This window comes from Chenopodium quinoa, unplaced genomic scaffold (genome assembly GCF_001683475.1).
Source record: "Chenopodium quinoa cultivar QQ74 unplaced genomic scaffold, ASM168347v1, whole genome shotgun sequence".
Taxonomy (NCBI): domain Eukaryota; kingdom Viridiplantae; phylum Streptophyta; class Magnoliopsida; order Caryophyllales; family Amaranthaceae; genus Chenopodium; species Chenopodium quinoa.
In genome coordinates this window covers 55,267-72,938 of record NW_018745659.1, presented here as the reverse complement: position 1 = coordinate 72,938, position 17,672 = coordinate 55,267, and the positions used below count along the sequence as shown (strand labels likewise).

Here is a 17,672-nt window from a genome sequence, read left to right as displayed (position 1 = left end):
ATTGCTTCCTCCCCAAGCCGGAGTTCACTTCCTTCACGAGGGAGAGGGTAAATTACCCTTGGTGGTTAAAGAAGGATTTGGGTATCCTCCCTACTGTAAGGATGGAGACGGGAGAAGGGTCCAGTGAAGGTTTTGAGCATGAGGAAGATGAGAGCGTGATGAGGGCCACCCCTCTAAGTCAGCAACAACAACAACAACAACAGTCCCAACAGCAAGGAAGAAGGCAACAACAACAACAATATCAACCCGACTACCAACAACAAATGCATGCAATGAGAGCCCAAATGGAAAGCATGCAAGGTATGTTTGCTTCCCATCAACACCTTTCTTTCCAAACTAACGCCCTGTATGATGCTAGTGTATGTAGAGGGGATGTCACTCCCCCGGTTAACTACCCTTATGTGCCGGCCCAACAAGGACCCGTGCCATCTTGGGGGGGTGACAACCATCCTACGTACCCCTATTGGCAGGGGTCCTCGGACCCCAATGTGCCTAGGCGTGAGTTCCCCGATGAGTGCGGTCAATATGACTACCGGGTATCGGGTGGGAGTGATTATTACGTTGATCCCTCTCACCCCTCACCTCTAATCCAACCCGAGCCTTTTGACCAGTTATCCGCATCCCAACTCGACCTTTTCCAGGGTCATTATGGGTGGCCTCCCGGCTACACCGGAGGGTGGGACCCATATGGCCCCTCCTCGGGTTTCTCCTACAACAATTAGAGTGCGGATGACGGCGGTGCCAGCCCTAGTGGCAGCTAGTTTCCCCCTTGGTCTTTTTGTTCCCTCCCTTTGTTCTCCCTACCCTTTTATTCCATGTACTTGTGAAGCATTGAGGACGATGCTTTACTCTAGTGTGGGGGGTGTTTGAGTCAAAAGAGAGTGTTAGGGAATGCTTTAGGTAAGCACTTAAACAATGGCATGAAAAGTTTGATAACTTGGTCATCTCACATGGGTTTAAGATAAATGGTAGTGACAAATGCATATATGTAAAATTTGAGAATGACATTTGCACTATAATTTGTTTGTATGTGGATGACTTGTTAATTTTTGGCTCGAACACTCATGTTGTGAATGATGTAAAGCTATTGTTGAATGCTGAGTTTGATATGAAAGATCTAGGAGAGGCGAATGTAATCCTTGGAATTAAGATTACTAGGACAGAAAATGGAGTTTCTTTGGATCAATCTCATTACATTGAGAAAATCCTAAAGAAATATGGTTACTTTGACTGTTAACCTGCTAGTACACCTTATGATCCCTGTGTAAAATTATTTAAGAACACTGGTGATGCCGTAAGGCAATCTGATTATGCGAGCGTCATTGGTAGCCTTCGGTACGCCACAGATTGTACTAGACCCAACTTGCCTATGTCGTGGGATTGTTAGGCAGTTTACTAGTTGTCCTAGTAATGAGAATTGGCATGCTATTGAGAGGGTCATGAGATACCTTAAGAGGACCATGAACCTAGGATTACATTATGAAAGGTTTCCAGTTGTACTAGAAGGCTATAGTGATGCTGACTGGAACACCTTATCAGATGACTCTAAGGCTACTAGTGGATATATTTTTACTATAGCCGGTGGAGCTGTATCTTGGAAGTCTAAGAAACGGAATATTTTGGCTCAGTCCAGCATGGAGTCAGAAAACTAGCTACAGCTAGTGAAGAAGCAGGTTGGTTAAGAGACCTGCTAGGTGAAATTCCCTTATGGGAAAAACCATTACCGGCTGTCTTGATCCATTGCGATAGTACCGTGACTATTGCAAAAGTTCAGAACCGTTACTACAACGGTAAGAGACGACAAATACGTCGTAAGCACAACACTGTAAGAGAATATCTTAAATCGGAGTTGTTAGAGTGGATCATGTACATACTGAGAATAATTTGGCTGATCCTTTGACGAAAGGATTGGCTAGAGAGAAAGTCCATTATTCTTCTAAGAGAATGGGACTATTTCCATTAAAATGAGTCACACATAATGGTAACCCAACCTATGGACTGGAGATCCCAAGAAATAGGTTCAATGGGTAATAACAAGTTATGGAGTGATATGAGTTGGTTATGTTCAAAAGACATAAATTCCTGAAGCGATCAAGGATGAGTTAATAGGACTCTTAATGAAATCTATACTCCATTTTGGAGTGGAGTACCTAGCTAGGAGTACTCTTGATAGATTCACCTATGTGAATGTGGAAGTTAGGCCGCTTCTTATGAAATGTGTGGCAGCATTTCTAGAGCGTTCACTACACTTGGATAGACGTGCATGGCCGTAATAGCTGGGTCTATAACAACACCAAGAATAGGTCTTGTGTGGTACATTGTCAGAGATAGGGTTCAAAACTTCGAGTTACCCTTGTTAAATCTGAATCGTATTTACTACGCAGGAGTTCAAGTTGAAAAACACTTCTGTTTATGCACAACCTATATGTGTATGGATTCTGCTTGAAAATGTTTTCAAAAATTCAAGTGGGGTATTGTTAGAACAAAGTGTGTATGGGTGTGAATTTTGTGAAAAACCAAAGTCCCACATTGGTGGGAAATGAAAGTTTTCCTTCCTTTATAAAGTAGATAGTGGAGTACTTGGGTGTGGCCCAAGGGCTACCCACATTTTGTGGAGAGGGAGGACTTACCTACTAAGCCAACCTTTCTCACACACGCGCGCCGAACTGAATTGAGCCGAGCCGGGCTAGGCTGGGTCGGGTCGGGTTTATTAAACAAGCTTAATTTTTGTACGGTTTTTGAACAAGGCTTAGTGCCTTGATTATTGCTAACGTTTTTTTACTGATTCCCTTCATAACCGTATTGACTGTTTCATATTAATTCTCTCTCCATCTCTCATATCTTCTCCTTATTTCACAACATAATAACTAATCCAAAGAATATCTGATAAAAAGCTAAGCTAAAAACTAATCTAAACTACGTATGTAAAGAGCTCCCCCCCTTAATACTACTACTGCTCCTTTTATAAAAAAAGAAAAACAAAACCCAATTTAACTAAAACTCTAATTTTATTCCTAACGAAAATCTACTAACTATTCCTAACGAAAATCTACCAACTCCAATAAAGCTAAAAAGAAATCTTTCTATTCCTATTCGTGGGTTCGTGTTCATGCTAAATAGAAAACACGCTTCAAGGGTATGAACGTCTTTTCCCTCTCTCTCTCTGTTATGTGTTTATTATTTTATTAATTATATGGATGTTTTAGTTCAATCGCTTTAATTTATGCAAGTGGTCCTTGGGCGGGTTTTGGTTCCGCGCGGTGTTCGTACACCGTAAAACCCAACAGCGGTATCACGAGCCTTCTGCATTAAATTTTTGCGACTAAAAATTAATTAAGTTGATTTAAAATAGATTTAAAAATCTGGATTAGCAACCTAGTTAGATTAGGATCTCGATTTTATTAGATAAAATCATTTTATTGCTAATTCATGACTACTAACCCAGATTTCGACTCAAAAATAGTGATTTTTGGGTGGAATCGATGTTCCAAACCAACCTTAACCCACAAAGTGATGAAAAACGGTTGCCATAGGCCAACATCTGCCTAGAAATGTGTTTTTCGAAGGGTTTTTCGTTTAGAACAAGAAAATTTTAAATCTTTAAACCCTGATTAATTATTGCATATAATTAGTGGATTATGCGATTGATTATGGAATTAATCTAATACAATTATATTCCTTATTAAGCATGTTTTGAAACGATTTGGTTGCTTAATTTGGATTGCTCTAATTTTGCATAAACTTGGAAATTGTTCATTCTACAATTAGATTGTTTGAAATGAATGAGTTTATGTTCAAATGTGATTTTTGAACCCTTAAAATAGTCAAAGATTGAATCTTTAATGGTTTAATTGATTGAATATTGACTTGTTAAAATTCAAAATGAACACACTTTGAGTTTAAATCATTATGGAAATTGATTAAAATCATGAATGTTCATATTTATGCTCGAGTATTATTCATCACTGGAAGGTTGAAATATTCAAATATGCATGAGTATTTGTCGGATAAATTATTTTCATTGAATGGTTGATTAATTTATTCAACTTATTTTGTCAAATTCATAATTATTTTAATCTTTGGATAAATTAATTATGTAACAAGCCCCTAATTTTTTATTGCATCAAATTGACCTAAAATTATTAAAGAATGGCTCTTGAAAATAATTTTGGTTTTTGCACTAAACTTAGATTAATTGAGTTAGACTTGATATTAATTCAAAATTGCTCAATTGTTAATTCTAAAATTCAATTTGGAATTAATTAAGGTCACGCAAATATTTGGGATTAATATTCCCAAATGCTGCTGCCGAGGAGTGCGTGTGTGCGGGAGTATGTGCGAGCAGGTGCGAAAGGGCATGCGGTACGATGAGCAGTAGCTCGCAAGGATAGGGGTGCTAGGCAACACACAATGCGAGCACTAGCAAGTGCAACAACACACTGCCAGCACCAGCAGTGTGCATGCATGCATGCGAAGCATGCTGCGAGGCTGCTAGGGCTAGCAGGTGCCTCGATGCGCTGCTAGCTGCACTTAGCTTGGTTTTGCGATTTTGCGATTATGTTTAAAACGAGGCTAGGCCTTGGTTTTTCACATATATGCATTTTTTGACATTAATGACTCGTTTTGCTTAATTAAAAATTAATCGGATGTGGAATTTAGTGAGAGCTTCATTAATTGGTTTTGAGCTCGTAAGCTTTAATTATGCTTATTGTTAATGCGTTAGTTCACATAATTGGATAAACACTTGACTAGTTTTAATTAGGAATGTTAATCGGATTAACAACCTAAGTTAGTAACTAGTGTGTGCTTGTTTGATACAAGTTTTGTATTATTGCTTGTATTGTTTGTAAAAATTGCATGGGGTCGTTCACTTTAGAAGTGAATGGGTGAATGGAATATTATAACTGCTCTTATGTAGGTTTTTACAAAAGTGACTAGTATGGCCCGACTAGGATAGAAAATATGGACTGCCTTCCATTACGTATTTTTGTAAATCTAAATACGGACTGCGCACCGTTAAGTATTTTTGTACTTAGTTAATTTAGATTACTAGTATCTAGTTCTTGCATGCTTGATGGTGAAGTCAAGAAAGACGGTGTTTCTTTGAAGATGGAGCCTAAAGGTGCCAAGATGACCTTGAAGATTGAAGATTGGATGCTTCAGATATCTTTCAAGGGGTCATGCTAGTTCACTATGCATTTTATATATGTCGATTTATATTGCTTATATATCTTGATATTTAGATGCATTTTTAGGATTTCAATGTTGAATGTTTATTTAGTTCACTTAAAACAACCAACATAGAACCCTAAGTCCCTATAAAATTGAGTTGAAAATTGCCATTCCAAATAACACTTACCGAAACTTTGTGTAATACCCTAGAAATTTCTTTCTTTTAAAATACTCATTTTACTCTAAATAAAACCCTGCTTAGGAAATAACCAAAATATTACCGCCACCGTGATAATGGCTAAGGCTATTTTTCAAAGTCACGCAGCGAAAGTTTAAAAATAAAAACCAACTTTCAAATTAAAAATTGAGTTCACAACCTCAAAACAAAAGTAGAAATTAAATCGTTCACAAGTTGGAACCAATTCAATCATGTCCCTTTAAAAACCAACTCAAAAATAAACATAACAAAGTTAGTCCATAAACAATAAACCATCAATTCAAAACATAAAACTAAGAGAGCATAACAAGTAACTCTCGGCCCTCATTCCCTTCATGCTTTTCATGCTTCAAGTACCTGTCACTTTCTTTTTATTTCAACCCCTTTACTCACCATATAATTGGGTCATAGTAGGGCCAATCCAAAGGAAAGCCAAATACAAACACAAAAGTACGAATCAGCAAAAGCTGATTACATATACACCACACTAACATCAATATCCTAGCATCAATGAAAATAATTAAAACATGCTCGCCATACAATCACAAGTCATCTTACCTTTGACTCATAACTAACAATATAAATTATTAAATAAAATTTTGGATTACGCATCGAACGGGTTTCCTTCCTTGAAATATAGCCCATTTAAATATTCATCTTCCAATTAGGGAGCTACCCCAATTGGCACCTACTATATCACACTTGTGATGGAATTCAAGCACATTAATAATAAAAGAAAGTATAGTGTCCTGTACTCCTGTAGAAGCTATGGTTAAATATAAAACCCCATAACTCCCCCCATATGTTCTTACTCCAAATGTATACGTTCTAAGAGTTTTGGTGTGTATCTTCTTACACTTTACGTGATTTACCAATTTAACATGTGACGACTCAAACCAATCAATCAAGAACAAACATAGCAACATTCATCTCATACGTCCAATTCATTCTTGAATTAATTAGAGAGTACATACTATTTATTTTAATTAAGGTTCCTTGGCTAGTTTTGTGCACAAAATTGCACAATTACTACTTTGGTGCATACGATGCACTACTAATTAAGCTTCTTTGACTCAAACTCAACTTACGTGAGTGAGTAAATAAATAAACTAACTTCTTAACTCAACACCAATAATAAATGGGCGAGAAATAAATTCATGAATAATGCTCAATAATTCTAACTTTAGCTCTTTTAAACATACATAAACCTTGCTTATTAAATTCATGCTTTCTTGATACTTGAAAATAAAACATACTTCCATGATTCACAATATTCAACTTGTATCATGAATCAAATAACATATTCACATGCTTGCATAATAATTCATGCTCAACCAACAACAATTCCAAACATATAATCAACTAAACATGCTACTACTTCATCACTTAAATCATACTTTACAATTCTAGCGTGATACTACGCATACACAAATATTCTTGTGCACATACGTACCTTGAATAGTGCCTAAACTCGGCCACACTCGCTAGAAATCACCTAGCTCAAAGCTTCCTACACATAAGAATACATAACTATAATTAATCCACTATTCTCAAAAATTTCCAACAACTATAATACTCTTTAGACCTTACTAATTAACCCAATTTAATGGTATAAAAGCCATAAAACCTTTTCTTTAACTGGGTACTTTAAATCCTTTCAAAAAGACTTAGTTTTTATGACTTAAATAAAATTCCAGCATACCTATTTAATATAAAACATCACTGACAGACTAGGAATTCATATTTAAATCATTAAAACCTTTTTCCCTTTTATGGGTAATCAAACCCTAACACCATAATTAAAAAGTAGTGTGTATAATTAAATTCCAGCATTAAATTGAGGGCTTTAAACTCATTAGTAACATGTTTAAACCATTAATTTAACAACCACAACAACCTAGGATCAAACCCTAACAATAAACATTAAATTCCCAAATTCTAGGGTTTGTAAATTGAGGTTTTTGATTAAATTAAATATGAAAATTATAGGAATAATTTAACAACATCAAATACCCAAAAACAATACCAAAACATAATAAAAAATCATGCTTTAAAATAATAAAACAACTAGAATTAAATTAGGAGAGAGAAAGAGTTATATATATATATATATATATATATATATATATATATATATATATATAATACAGAACTGAAAAAGAGAGAAGGAGGGTGGCGCACAGCTGCTGCTGCTCGCCGGTGATCGCTGGTGGCTCGCCGGTGATGGTGGTAGCGCCAGTTGTCGGCGGACGAGATGAAAGAGAGGAGAGATAGGTGTGGAAGAGAGAGAGAAAAAAAAGAGAGGAAAAAGGAGAAAGAAAATAGGTGGAAAACTTTTGGGGTTTTTGTGAAATCTGACAATTATATTTTAGAGTGTAAAATTCTTGAGGTTTTAAAATATTTATACTACCCTTTTAAAACAACAACACTTATTTACAAAACTGCCATTACTAATCTTACTCCCCCTTAACTTCTCCTTTGGGCCAACTTGTTGGGCTCTTAAGTGTTCATGAATTTCCAAGAAGTTGATCCATCAATTTAATTGATGTTGACCCAAATTAAAATCACTTTATTGCCTCAAGTAATGACTCATATTATTTTATACACAATTAATTAATATTTAAATGATTAAATTCTTTTAAAATGAAATGAATCATTTTAATTTATAAATAAAATAAATAATTTATATATATAAATATTATAAATTACGGAGTATTACAGTCTACCCCCCTTAAAAAAAATTTTGTCCTCAAAACTTGAGCACGGAAACTTGTTTAAAACTGCACTTTTTCACCCATTTAGTAAAAACTTTTCTTAATACTTATAGTTGTTGTACTTTTTGTAACCTTTCTTGTTATCTTTTTTTCTAAACTTTATATAAAATTGTACAAAATATACTAAAAATGCACAGAAATGCTTGAAGTGAAGGTAAAAAGCGCAAAATTCTACTGCGTTCTACCCCCCTTAAAGAAAACAAGTTACGACCTCGTAACTAAACTAACCTCAAACAACTCTAGGTACTTCTTTCTCATTTCATTCTCAGCTTCCCATGTCGCTTCCTCAGTTTCTTGATTCGAACACAAAACCTTTACAATCTTGACATCTTTCTTGCGTGTACTACGCACTTTACTATCAAGAATATTTACAGGTCTTTCTTCATAGGTTAGGATTTGGTCTAGTTCTATGGTTTCAGGTTGTAGGACATGCGACTTGTCTGGGATGTATCTTCTCAACTGAGAAACGTGAAACACATCGTGTACCTTGCTGAGGTCCATATACAATGCTAATCTATAAGCAACATTACTTATTCTTTGTAAAATCTCATATGGTCCAATGTACTTTGGACTAAACTTCCCTTTCTTCCCAAATCTCGTCACTCCTTTCATTGGTGAAACCTTAAGCAAAACCTTATGACCCACTTGGAATTCGTCTTCTCTACGCTTTAAATCTGCGTAACTCTTTTGTCTATCTTGAGTAGCTTGAATCTTAGCTTAGATTTCTCTCACTTGCTTCTTGGTTTCTTCTACCAATTGAGGACCTAGAATTAATGTCTCACTAATGTCACTCCAACATAGTGGACTTCTACACTTCCTTCCATACAAGGCCTCAAATGGTGCCATGCCAATGCTTGCATGGTAAATATTGTTGCAAGTGAATTCTACCAAGTCCAAGCTATCTTCCCATCCACCTTGGTAATCTAACACACATGATCTTAACATATCTTCCAAGGTTTGGATAGTTCTCTCAAATTGTCCATCTGTTGCAGGGTGAAATGATGTACTCATCTTCTATGTTGTACCAAAGTTCTTCTGAACACTTTTCTAGAATTTCGAAAGAAACCTAGAATCCTTATCAGAAACGATATCCTTAGGAACTCTATGTAGCCTTACAACATTTGTGATGTAAGCCTTTGCAAGTTGTTCCATTTTCCTAGTCTCCTTCATTGGTATAAACATTGCCGATTTGGTAAGTCTATCCACCACAACCCAGATGGTATCATTCCCATTCTTAGACTTAGTTAAGCTAGTGACAAAATCCATCGAGATGTAATCCCACTTCCAAGCCGGGATCTCGAGTGGTTGCACGGTTCCCTGTCGTCTCTTATGCTTTATCTTAACTTTCTGACAGGTTAGACACTTCGCTACAAATATAAATTCTGCCACCTCCTTCTTCATTTTAGGCCACCAATACACCTCTTTCAAATCCTTGTAAAGCTTATCTCCTCCCTTCAGGACTGAAGAAGGGAGAAGAAACAATTGAAGCGTTAGATATCTGAGAGTGCTCCAATGGTTCAAGAATCTTTATCTCAATTTGATCACCATGGTACGCAGATGGCGCTGATGAACAAATGCAAGGTTCATCTTTCTGAGGTTAAACGCAAAGCAATGGCTGAAAAGTCCCCTTCGATCGTAAACAATACATTTTATTTGTCAAAAGCCTCTAATGATGGATGTTTTTGTTGTAAATTCTTATGTTGTTCCCATATGCTTGGGTTGTATTGTTTAATGAACTTTCCATTAAGTGCCCTTGGAAACATTTCCCATCTAACTCTTGCAGTAAATAGGCATTCCCAAACATGACTTTGTAAACCCTGAATGGACCTTCCCATTTGGAAGACCATTTGCCAAAAATATAATCCTTATAGTCATGTTCAGGAAGCTTCATCTTCCACACTAAATCCCCTTCCATAAAGATTTTACGTTTCACCTTTTTGTAATAAGATTTTGCTACTTGTCTTTTCTGAGCTTCGATTTTAGCTAGCTCTTGGAGTCTCTCTCCCTCAACGTCCATTAATTTAATGGACATAGATTATTGATAGTCTTCCTGGTTAATACCCATTTGTTTAGCTACCCTGGTAGACTTAACGCTTAGTTCTTCTGGTACAATAAGCTTATGCCCATACAATACTTGGTAAGGGGTAGTTCCTATTGCATCTCTTTTTGACGTTCTATATGCCCAAGTAGCATAGTGCAAGAGAATGTGCCAATTTTTAGGATTTTCAACCACCATCTTAGCGATTCCTTTAGAGATTACTTTGTTAGTGGCTTCAGCTTGTCCATTAGCTTGGGCAAAATAAGGGGTTGAATGAATCTTTTGAATCTCGAATTCCTTGAGATAGGAATTGAACTCATATCCTGTAAACATGGTTGCTTGATTCACGGTTATAGATTTCGGAATCTCATATCTTGTAAAGATTTTCTCTTCCAAGAATAAGATTACTGCCCTTACATTTAAACTCTTGAAGGCTTGGACCTCAATCCACTTTTTAAAGTAATCTGTGGCTTTCAGAATATACTCATGGTGAGCAGATAAGGGAGGTTTAATAGGCCTAATTGCATCCATTGCCCAACCTCTGAAAGGCCACGGTTTGATAATGGGGTGCAATTTTATTGATGGTGCCCTACTTATTGGTCTAAAGCATTGACATTGTTTACAACCTTTTGCATATTGCAAACAATCCTTTCTAACTGAAGGCCAATAAAATCCCATGTGATGGATTAACCACCTCATCTTAGTTCCTGCTTGGTAGGGATGGCAATTATAAATGGATATCCGTAAACCCGATCCACCCAATATAAATAAATTGACGAAAATCCGCATTAAATGGATGAAGGGCGGGTGACGGATGAAACGGGTGACAGATTGGGTCGGATTCGGGTGGGGCTCCATTCCATCCACCACCCGATCCGTCATCCGTTTATCACCCAATTCGCCATCCATTTGATATAAATTAGTTTTTTCAAAAAAAAAATTGACCTTATATACTCTACCAGTACTTAAATATTTTTCTTAAAAATATTAAATATGATGTTATTATTTTTTTTATAAGGGTAAAATCGATAATTTTGATGTATTCGTTAAAAATATAGTCATCACTCGTAATATTAACCACCAATAACTTTTATGTATTTACAAAAAAATAAAATTATAATATTACCCGCTAAGCATCCGATCCACCCGTTTCAACCGTAAATGATGGATGGATAGGATGCGGGTTATGGGTTTTGCGGGTGGCGGGTGGATCGGGTGGAGCAGATGGACTAAGCGGTTGGATACGGGTGGAGCTTCATCCGACCCGAATCCAATCCTTTGTCATTCCTACTGCTTGGTGTGACCCACAAATTCCATGATGGACTTCTCTTAAAATGGTGAACACTTTCTTTGTGCTAACACACCTTAGTAAAATGCCTTGAGGATCTTCCCTATACAACTTACTCCCCATAAGAAAGTATGTAGTAGATGCTAGCTTTGAAAGGAATGGTGTCCTTCCAACAAGTGTATTATTCCGATAGAGGGTTCAGAGTTATCGAAAGCTAATTCTTCAGTAAGGTCAAGTGATCCGAATGTCTAGGTGGAGGCCGCTTCCGATCAGTAATATTAATGTACAATTAATATTACAGCTTAATCTTGACTGAACCCTTCAGGTCGAACCCAATCGAACAACCGATCCAAGACGACGAATCAATCCGAAGGATTTTGATGAGTCGTCGAAGTTTTACGAACAAAGACGTCGGATATCGAGATTAGAGCGTCGAGATCGAGCGTCGCAAGTTGAGTCGAATTTAGAATACGACGAGACGTAAAATCAATCGAGTTACAAGTACGTGCCTAGCCGTAGCATCGCATTGGCCTAGCCATGTGAGTGTTAGGCTAGGCAAGCCCCATCGCAAGCCTAGTATGCTAGCCATACTAGGCTCATGATGCTAGCTGGCCATGGCAGCCCCACACCATCGCATAGCAGCATGCTATGCTGTGCATGGTGCTGGGCGCTAGCAGCCTAGCTAGCATGCTGGGCGCTGGCAGCCTAGCTAGCACGCTGGGCGCTAGCAGCTTGCTAGCATGCTAGACGCTGGCAGCAACAACATGACCATGGCAGCCTAGTGCTTCGCAGCATCGCAAGCAACACACGCACCAGCCAGCAGCGTGCTAGGCATGCTGGGCTGTGCGTGTGTGTGCGTGTGCCTCGCATAGCAGCGTGCTAGGCTCATGCGTGCAAGGCTGCGCATGGTGCTAGGAAATGGCGCGCCCAAGCAGCCAGCCTCTCGTAAGCGCGCATCATCGCAGGGCTGGGCCTTGCTAGCAATGCGGGCTGTGCGTGAGAGAGTTGGGCTGGGCGTATTGCGGGGTCAGCAGTAGCATGGGCGAGCATCCTTGCCAGACAGCGCCCAGCACACGCCATGCCACAGCAGCAGCTCGCATGTTGTGCGTAGCTTACTGGCTGTGCGCATGCTTGTGCTAGCTGGCTTGCTAGCACAGCCTAGGCACCAGGCGCCATCAAGGCTGCCTTGGCAGCCAGCTGTCCCAGCCACATGGTGGATACGATTTGGGTGAGGGGACCAAGGCTTGTGGGCATTTCCTTGGGCATCAAGGCAATGGTCCTCCCCCCCCCCCCCCTTCTTGGAATGGTCCTCACCTAACCATTCTTCCTCCATTTGACACTCTTAACTCATTGATTGCATTGTTCATTAATTTATTTTTGATTAAAATAAATTAGTAGGAAATTGCAATTCTCCCACATGGATGGGAGAAGGGAGATTCAAATCTCCTTTCCCTATAAATACCCAAGTTTGGGTTTTGGGAAAAACCACTTGAGTAGAACTCAATGAGGCATCTCCCATTAGGTGAGAAAACCTCTAAGTTCGTAAAACTCCAAGTTTTTATTGGTCGGGTCCTGAGTAACCTTCGGGACTTGGACCGTTTGGGTCGGGTTCGTGGGTACGAGCCCTTGGAGGCGTTCACACTAGTGACGCTCGAGCTTTCGAAGTAAGAGCTCGATTTGCGAGCGAAGCACGCATCGAGGGTATAACTTCTTTCACTCTTCTTTTAATTATTGCTTAATTATGTTTATGCTTGTCTTAATTGCTTTAGTTATCGGGGCGGTTCTTGGGGGTTTCCTTTCCGCGTAGTGTGGGTCACTACGAAACCCTACAGCGGTATCGGAGCCGCGCTCCTTTTAATTATTGCAATTATTAATTAATTAAGGTGTTTTTAAGTAAGATGTAATTTCTAGTTTTGGTTTTCTAATTAGATTAGAAGCTCGTTTTAATTAATTTTAAAACTCGTATTTTTCTCGATTTGGATGTCAAACCCAGATTTTGGCTCAAAAATCGTGGTTTTTGGGTGGAATCGACATTCTGGAACAGATTCAACCCTTTTAGGACTGTCCAGAAGCCAAATTCAAACCAGAAACCCAAGTTTCTGGGGTTTTTTCGTTTTCAACGAAAGTTTTAAATCTTTTAAGCCTTGATTAATGCAAGCATTTCAAGGGTAGATTAAATGCATTATTGCATCCCTAATCTACTGCATTTGTTAAATTATCCTTAAGCATAATTATGGAGTTTAATTAGTGCTTAAGTAGATATGCTCTTTTTCACACAAACTTGTTTTTCACAAATTTTGCAAATTAATTGCAACAATGTGTGAATATTTGATGTGAATGTGTAATTTTAAGTTCCCAAGTATGTTAAAGATCTAATCTTTAAATGTTTAATTGATTGGAACTTTAACCCTAAATTCCATATTGAACAAAGTTTGGATTTTTTTTCATGTTTGGTTGATTAAAATCCATGATGTTCAATACTTGTGAGTAAAATTTGATTAATCTTCATTTTGGAAGATGTAATCTTGGTATTCTACACAAGTATGAAAGTTGGAAAATTTTATCATTAGATGGTTAATTTATTTTTCCAACTCCCATTTGTCAAATCCATTATTAATTTACATATTGGTTAAATTAATTATGGACATAGCTCTTTCAATTTTAAGCATCAAGAAAATTAATTATGGATAATTTAGGCTTGTGCACCGTTAAAGTGAATTTAATTAAGTTAGACTTGTTTTATTTTCATCTTTTCCCTAAATTAATTCTAAAATAAATCTAGATTAATTTTACGTCGCACGTAAATCGGGATTAAATCCTGAGAAAAATGCACGCAAATCGAGGCAAAACAACAACCACCACCAAGGCTAGCCGGGCTGCCCAGCAGCCCGCATGTAGGTTGCCTATGGTGTGCGTAGGGGTCATGCCATGGTGCTGCTGTGCAGTGTGTGGCGAGGGCTGTTGCGTGTGTTGTGTGCTGTTGCGTGATGCTGGGTGCGTGGGCTTTAGGCTGTTAGCGTGCTTGTGCTGCTGCTGGGCAGCAAGGCAGCAAACCCCAGCCAGCCAGCCCACTGTTGCCTGCGCCAGCTAGCAGCTAGCATGCGTACCGTGATGCTGGTGCTAGCTAGCAGAGCAGGCTGCGCTAGGCGTGCTTGCTAGCAACCAGCACCACACACAGGCCATGGGCTGCCTAGCAGCCATGGTGCACAGCCTACTAGGATGCGAGTGGGCGGTTTTGGCTTAATTTCGGGCTATGTAATTTTGCGAAAATTTTTGCCTTTTTAAATTATTTATGTAATGATTTTAATGAGGTTAGACCTCGGTTTTTCCGGCTTTTGCAAAATTTTGATTTTGACAAATTATGGGTTATACCAACTTAATTAATTGGATTAATTAAGTATGGATGCGGAATTTAGTGGGAGCTTATTTGATTACTTGAGCAATTTGATTTTAGAAATAATTGATTAAACAACTTTGACTAGTTTTAATTAGGCGCGTTAATCGGATTAACCACCTAAGTTAGTTACTAGTTTTGCGTGTTTAATTATGTATTTCGTAATTTGCATGGGCCATTCACAAATAGTGAATGGGTGAATGGAAGATTGTTTTCAAAACAGGTTATTGAAAATGGCAACTAGTGAGGCACGACTAGGATAGAAAATACGGACTGCGTTCCGCTATGTATTTTTGTAAATCTAAATACGGTGTGCGAACCGTTAAGTATTTTTGTACTTTAGATTAATCTTAGTCGTACTAGCTAGTTGTTTTATTTCGGCCAAGATGTCTCAAAACGGCGTTTCGATGAAGACGAGCCAAGATGAAGACCCATGGAAATTGAAGATTTCAAGGGGTCATGCTAGTTGCTAAATGCATCTATTTTATGCTTTATATATATTGTAATTATATGTATATTTGAATGTTAGATGCATGTCTAGGATTTCAAATGTTGCGGTGATTAGTTAAGTTCACTTAAATCAACTGACATAGAAACCCTAGGTCCCTTAATAATATTGAGCTAAAATATGCCATTCCAAGAACAACACTTACCGAACTAATGCGCGTATGTGATGGGCTATGCCAAAGCGAGGCATCACTACTTCCCTAGGAACGTAAGGTATACTAGGTATACAAGTTGTCTTGGTTAAGCTCAACGATATCAGTAAGGAGTCCTTAGATGTCGTGGCAATGGAGATAAAATGTCACGGAAGCATTAGATGCGGCGTTTTATCGAACCAAGAGTAGCTTGGATCTATTAGCAATTGGATTACTTACCCTAAGATATTAAGTGTTAAGACAAGCCAAAGCATGCTTAATCACTTTCTAATTTTTGGGATCTTGGTATCGTTTTATTCTCGCCTAAAAGGGATTTTTTTTTTTAATGCGTGGATAAAACGCATAATAAGATTGAAAGTTTACATATATGCTTTGAATTTCAAACTTATTATGATCTTGATAGATGGTTAAACTTTGCACTTATATATTAGTAGAATTCTTAATCAAATTGTATTGTTTCCATTGATTGGTAAAGGAAATCCTTTGAGAATGGTTCTCAAAATGGAAAAGCATTTCAAAATACAACCTCTCATAATTGACTTTTATGACTAACGTCCGAAAGAACGGTTGGATATCATGTTTTCAAAATACTAGGTAGTTTTGATAAACATGAAATATTGAGTTGAAAAACTCAAAATTGTCAATAGTTGACAACCAACATATCTTTTCGCTTCATACACAAATGAGTAGGACTCATTAATGTAGCAATTCAAGTACGAATTGAAAGAAAAGATGGAATTTTGTTTCACGGCGCATTAGATGCTTAATCATGCCTAACAAAGTGTAAAAGTCAAGACACTTAAAGAAATGACTCTTAAAGTTATGAGATGGCGTATAATAAGAAATATAGGAAACAAGGAACAAATAAAGGGGATAAGATTCTTTTCTTACCCATGAGTTCATGTTAACTTAGCAGCTCGTTATCTTCACAAGTATTGGATACTGCTTGAGTGTTCCACTTTGAAAGTGACCTCAAACCAATGAAGACAAGCTAAGTTATTGACTTACAAGCTTTGAATGAAGCAAGTACTGCTACATCAGTTGTAAGGTCATCTGTTTTGTTTAAAAGACCTTTTAAAACTAAGGCTGGAACAAATAATGGTTATTGTGTTCCATAATAAAAAGACAATCCTTTAACACACGGAAAGACTCACATTCAAAAGTAAAGAGCAATAGTTGCTTGATGTACTTGAATGACATGGTCATATGAGCCATGAGTCAAGAATGCTTGATTATAAACAAACATTTCCCAAACCATGAAACTCACAAAGTTCAAATTATGAACATGATTTATGTTCCAAACATTTTAGCAATGTCACAACAACAGGAACATACTCAAGGCTCTATTAGATAAACTCTTGATAGATGATCGATTTGGAATCGTCCTAAGACAAGCAAGTCTTACTTGTTAAAATTGACAAACAAAGGAGCTATTGTGCTTAGTATAGACAATTGACTCTGAAAGCTAAATAGAATTCATTACTTCAATGTCTCACAAGAATTTGTAAGAATATGGCTTTATTCATCAAATGTGAGCAAACTGGACTTTGAGTAGCTCGAAAGTTCAAAGAAGTATGGAATCGACTTGGCAAGATATCATAGCGTCTAGCTAGATTAGATCGAGCGATGTTTGCTTGAGCCAAGTGTGATCACATCAAACTTATGAAATTGAAATTTCATAACTAGCTCCACAAAGAACATAGTGCGTCTTGACGGAGACCTCGGTGCCATTTGGAAATGACTCGAATGATGATGAATCACATCCCTTCCTATAAAATTCTTAAGATTTTCACAAATGACTAAATGTTACACTAAATAAAAGTGTCGAAGCTAAGAAAGGACACCATATTCAGTTATGGATAGAAATAGTTTCTAGCGTCTTTTCAAGTATATGTCTAGGGCTCTTAGCTCAGTGGGAGTTCATTGATCAGTGGGAGCTAAGTGACTCAATAAGGGCTAAGGTAGCTCAAGTGGGAGCTAACTGTTTGCTTCACAACGAACTTTTACCCAAAGACGATATACATGTCTCTTTGTAAGTATTCAAGTGAGACTATGGGCATTACCTCCACAACCTAATTGAGGACATAGTATTTGTTGCTCTAAATGGTGTCTTTCTGGAAAGTAACACCT

At 37.7% G+C, this 17,672-nt stretch overlaps 2 protein-coding genes across 2 annotated transcripts; both read right to left on the bottom strand.

Moving 5' to 3' along the window:
• Window positions 1-1,757: 1,757 nt before the first annotated feature.
• LOC110717128 lies at window positions 1,758-8,775 on the bottom strand. Its single transcript, XM_021895766.1, has 2 exons — window positions 8,392-8,775; window positions 1,758-1,823 (listed from the first exon to the last, which is right to left on the bottom strand). Exons 1-2 carry the CDS (start codon window positions 8,773-8,775, stop codon window positions 1,758-1,760), a joined length of 450 nt encoding a protein of 149 aa, XP_021751458.1.
• A 1,423-nt stretch (window positions 8,776-10,198) lies between these two features.
• LOC110717127 (uncharacterized protein K02A2.6-like) lies at window positions 10,199-10,732 on the bottom strand. Its single transcript, XM_021895765.1, has one exon. It carries the CDS (start codon window positions 10,730-10,732, stop codon window positions 10,199-10,201), a length of 534 nt encoding a protein of 177 aa, XP_021751457.1.
• Between the last annotated feature and the right edge of the window lie 6,940 nt (window positions 10,733-17,672).

Excerpts from the sequence above, each read along its gene's own strand:
- LOC110717128 (XM_021895766.1), bottom strand. The coding sequence starts at position 8,775 with ATGAAAGGAGTGACGAGATTTGGGAAGAAAGGGAAGTTTAGTCCAAAG. Across the intron at positions 1,824-8,391 it reads AGTACCTAGAGTTGTTTGAG|TGTTGTGCTTACGACGTATT; the intron begins GTTAGTTTAGTT and ends ATTCTCTTACAG.
- LOC110717127 (XM_021895765.1), bottom strand. The coding sequence starts at position 10,732 with ATGGATGCAATTAGGCCTATTAAACCTCCCTTATCTGCTCACCATGAG.